General features: G+C 36.7%; 1 protein-coding gene across 2 annotated transcripts in view; it reads right to left on the minus strand.

Annotated features, from left to right (window-relative positions):
• Positions 1–351: 351 nt before the first annotated feature.
• Positions 352–4,814, minus strand: part of LOC106596081 (glutamate receptor 2) — a 108,164-nt gene continuing 103,701 nt past the window's right edge. For both annotated transcript variants that reach the window (XM_045712404.1, XM_045712405.1), the window contains exon 16: positions 352–1,997. In XM_045712404.1, the coding sequence (XP_045568360.1) occupies positions 1,827–1,997 (171 nt within the window). In that variant the 3' untranslated portion in view covers positions 352–1,826. The remainder of the gene's footprint in view (positions 1,998–4,814) is intronic.

A 4,814-nucleotide genomic window follows, 5' to 3' on the forward strand; every position in this document is an offset into this window, starting at 1 on the left:
TTGGTTCAAGTCCTTTTGGCTGAACCAGGTTATTGGTTCAAGTCCTTTTGGCTGAACCAGCTTATTGGTTCAAGTCCTTTTGGCTGAACCAGCTTATTGGTTCAAGTCCTTTTGGCTGGACCAGGTTATTGGTTCAAGTCCTTTTGGCTGAACCTGTTATTGGTTCAAGTCCTTTTGGCTGAACCAGCTTATTGGTTCAATTTCCTCTTTTGGCTGAACCAGCTTATTGGTTCAAGTCCTTTTGGCTGGACCAGCTTATTGGTTCAAGTCCTTTTGGCTGGACCAGCTTATTGGTTCAAGTCCTTTTGGCTGGACCAGCTTATTGGTTCAAGTCCTTTTGGCTGAACCAGCTTATTGGTTCAATTTCCTCTTTTGGCTGAACCAGCTTATTGGTTCAAGTCCTTTTGGCTGAACCAGCTTATTGGTTCAAGTCCTTTTGGCTGGACCAGCTTATTGGTTCAATTTCCTTTTGGCTGAACCAGCTTATTGGTTCAAGTCCTTTTGGCTGGACCAGGTTATTGGTTCAATTTCCTCTTTTGGCTGAACCAGGTTATTGGCTCAAGTCCCTCTTTTGGCTGAACCAGGTTATTGGCTCAAGTCCCTCTTTTGGCACTCTCCTGTACTTGGCATTGGCACTCTATTATGGTACTGTCTTTTGTCCATATAAACACCAAAGTCTGTTGTTCATGGGCCATATACAGTATGTCTGTTGTTCATGGGCCATATACAGTATGTCTGTTGTTCATGGGCCATATACAGTATGTCTGTTGTTCATGGGCCATATACAGTATGTCTGTTGTTCATGGGCCATATACAGTATGTCTGTTGTTCATGGGCCATATACAGTATGTCTGTTGTTCATGGGCCATATACAGTATGTCTGTTGTTCATGGGCCATATATGTCTGTTTTTAGTTTCTGGCCTCAGTACCATCTGGAGTTTTAGGGTCAAACTAGGTTTTTAGTGAAAACAGGGGTTAGGGTTCAGAGGTCAAACTACGTATCTACTGAAAACAGGGGTTAGGGTTCAGAGGTCAAACTAGGTCTCTAGTGAAAACAGGGGTCAGGGTTCAGAGGTCAAACTAGGTATCTAGTGAAAACAGGGGTCAGGGTTCAGAGGTCAAACTAGGTCTCTACTGAAAACAGGGGTTAGGGTTCAGAGGTCAAACTAGGTCTCTAGTGAAAACAGGGGTTAGGGTTCAGAGGTCAAACTAGGTCTCTAGTGAAAACAGGGGTCAGGGTTCAGAGGTCAAACTAGGTCTCTAGTGAAAACAGGGGTTAGGGTTCAGAGGTCAAACTAGGTCTCTAGTGAAAACAGGGGTCAGGGTTCAGAGCAAGCATTATTATCATCATTATTATAATTATTATTCATATAATTAATATAACATTATTATTATCATTATTGTTATAACTGGTCCTATGTACAGAGCGGTAGTGAAGTCGGAGTATACAGGCGATCATATTGACTCACTCTACTAAATGGAAGCTTTTGAAAATACTTAAAAAATAGATTTTTTTTCCCCGTGAAGTTGATCAACTTGATTTTATAAAATCCCGTCTGATGCAGCTGAAGTCTCGTGTGCTTGAATCAGAGCTGGTCACTATGGAAATGGATAGGTCTGCCGCGATTGGTTGTTTTCACTTCCCCCGGCAGCGATTAGAGGGGAAGGGTGATGACATCACCAGCCCAGAGCTATCTGCCCAATCAGAGAAGAGGGCGGGAAAGAAAGTCCAGTCCTCTGAAAAAAAAAACGTGATGGGTTGATGTGGAGTTTTGTCGGCGGCTCTCTGTGATCTGATTGGCTGTAAGGCACTGCGAGGGAGTGGTCAGGAGAGGTCAGTCATGCTGAGGCTCATGGGTAGTCCTGGTCGGAGGTAAGGGACACGGGGACAGTCAGGAGGGTGAGAGAAGTCAGGGGTAAGAACACGGCCGTTCTCCCCAGAGGACCCCGTGATGGACAGCCTGGCCTTACTCCTCATGGCATCTGTAAATGTCATCTCACAACACACACACACACACACACACACACACACACACACACACACACACACACACACACACACACACACACACACACACACACACACACACACACACACACACAAACAAAATAAAAAATGCAATGGTCAGGGTCAGCTCCACTTGCTGTAGAAATATAAATGTATAGATATGTAAAATGTAGAAATGCAGTATGTAGAAATGCAGTATGTTGAAATCTAGAAATGCAATATGTAGTAAATGTAGTATGTAGTAAATGTAGTATGTAGTACATGCAGTAAATGTAGTATGTAGTAAATGCAGTATGTAGTAAATGCAGTATGTAGTAAATGTAGTATGTAGTAAATGTAGTATGTAGTAAATGCAGTATGTAGTAAATGTAGTATCTAGTAAATGCAGTATGTAGTAAATGTAGTAAATGCAGTATGTAGTAAATGCAGTATGTAGTAAATGTAGTATCTAGTAAATGCAGTATGTATGTAGTAAAGGCAGTATGTGGTATGTAGTAAATGCAGTAAATGTAGTATGTAGTATATAGTAAATGTAGTATGTAGTAAATGCAGTAAATGTAGTATGTAGTAAATGCAGTATGCAGTCTGTAATAAATGCAGTAAATGCAGTAAATGTAGTATGTAGTCAATGTATATGTAATAAATGCAGTATGTAGTAAATGTAGTATGTAGTAAATGTAGTATGTAGTAAATGTAGTAAATGTATATGTAGTAAATGTAGTATGTTGTAAATTTAGGATGTAGTAAATGCAGTATGTAGTAAATGCAGTAAATGTAGTATGTAGTAAATGCAGTAAATGTAGTAAATGTAGTATGTAGTAAATGTAGTATGTTGTAAATGCAGTAAATGTAGTAAATGTAGTATGTAGTAAATGCAGTATGTAATATGTAGTAAATGTAGTATGTAGTAAATGTAGTATGTTGTAAATGCAGTAAATGTAGTAAATGTAGTATGTAGTAAATGCAGTATGTAGTAAATGCAGTATGTAGTAAATGCAGTATGTAGTATGTAGTAAATGCAGAAAATGTAGTATGTAGGAAATGCAGAAAATGTAGTAAATGTAGTATGTAGGTAATGCAGTATGTAGTATGTAGTAAATGCAGTAAATGTAGTATGTAGTAAATGTAGTATGTAGTAAATGTAGTATGTAATAAATGTAGTAAATGTATATGTAATAAATGTAGTATGTAGTAAATGTATGTAGTAAATGTAGTACATTTAGTATGTAGGAAATGCAGTATGTAGGAAATGCATATGTAGTAAATGCATTATGTAGTAAATGTATAAATGCAGTATGTGGTAAATGCAGTATGTAGTAAATGCAGTATGTAGTAAATACAGAAATGCAATATGTTGTAAATCTAGAAATGCAGTATGTAATAAATATAGTATGTGGTAAATGCAGTATGTAGTAAATGCAGTAAATGTAGTCAGTGTAGTAAAGGCAGTAAATTTAGTAAGTAGTAAATTAAGTATTTAATAAATGTAGTATGAGGTAAATGCAGTATGTAGTAAATGTGGTAAATGCAGTAAACGCAGTACATGTAGTATGTAGTCAATGCAGTATGTAGTATGTAGTAAATAGAGTATGTAATAAATGTAGTATGTGGTAAATGCAGTATGTAGTAAATGTAGTAAATGCAGTAAATGCAGTAAATGCAGTAAATGTAGTATGTAGTATGTAGTAAAAAGGTAGTATGTAGTAAAAACAGTAAATGTAGAATGTAGTCAATGTAGTAAATGCAGTAAATGTAGAAGTGCAGTATCGAGTAAATGTAGTAAATTCAATAAATGCAATAAATGCAGTAAATGTAGTAAATTCAATAAATGTAGTAAATGCAGTATGTAGTAAATGTAGAAGTGCAGTATGTAGTCGATGTAGAAATGCAGTATGTAGTAAATGTAGTATGTAGTAAATGTAGTATGTGGTAAATGCAGCACTTAGAAAATGCAGTATGTAGTAAATGTAGTATGTAGTAAATGTAGTATGTGGTAAATGCAGTATGTAGTAACTGCAGTATGTAGTAAATGTAGTGTGTAGTAAATGTAGTGTGTAGTAAATGTAGTATGTAGTAAATGTAGTATGTAGTAAATGCAGTATGTAGTAAATGTAGTATGTAGTAAATGCAGTATGTAGTAAATGTAGTGTGTAGTAAATGCAGTATGTAGTAAATGTAGTGTGTAGTAAATGTAGTATGTTGTAAATGCAGTATGTAGTAAATGTAGTATGTAGCAAATGTAGTATGTAGTAAATGTTGAAAATGTAGCAAATGCAGTATGAAGTAAATGTAGTATATAGTATGTAGCAAATGTAGTATGTGGTAAATGAGGTACTTAGAAAATGCAGTATGTAGGAAATGCAGTATGTAGAAAATGCAGAATGTTATACGTAATAAATGCAGTATGCAGTATGTAGTAAATGCAAAACGTGTGTGACAGTATGGTGTATGACAGTATGGTGTGTGACAGTATGGTGTGTTACAGTATGGTGTGTTACAGTATGGTGTGTGACAGTATGGTGTGTGACAGTATGGTGTATGACAGTATGGTGTATGACAGTGTGGTGTATGACAGTGTGGTGTGTTACAGTATGGTGTGTTACAGTATGGTGTATGACAGTATGGTGTATGACAGTATGGTGTATGACAGAATAGTGTGTTACAGTATGGTGTGTTACAGTATGGTGTATGACAGTATGGTGTGTTACAGTATGGTGTGTGACAGTATGGTATGTTACAGTATGGTGTGTGACAGTATGGTGTATGAAAGTGTGGTGTATGACAGTATGGTGTGTGACAGTATGG

Source organism: Salmo salar, unplaced genomic scaffold (genome assembly GCF_905237065.1).
Source record: "Salmo salar unplaced genomic scaffold, Ssal_v3.1, whole genome shotgun sequence".
Lineage (NCBI taxonomy): Eukaryota > Metazoa > Chordata > Actinopteri > Salmoniformes > Salmonidae > Salmo > Salmo salar.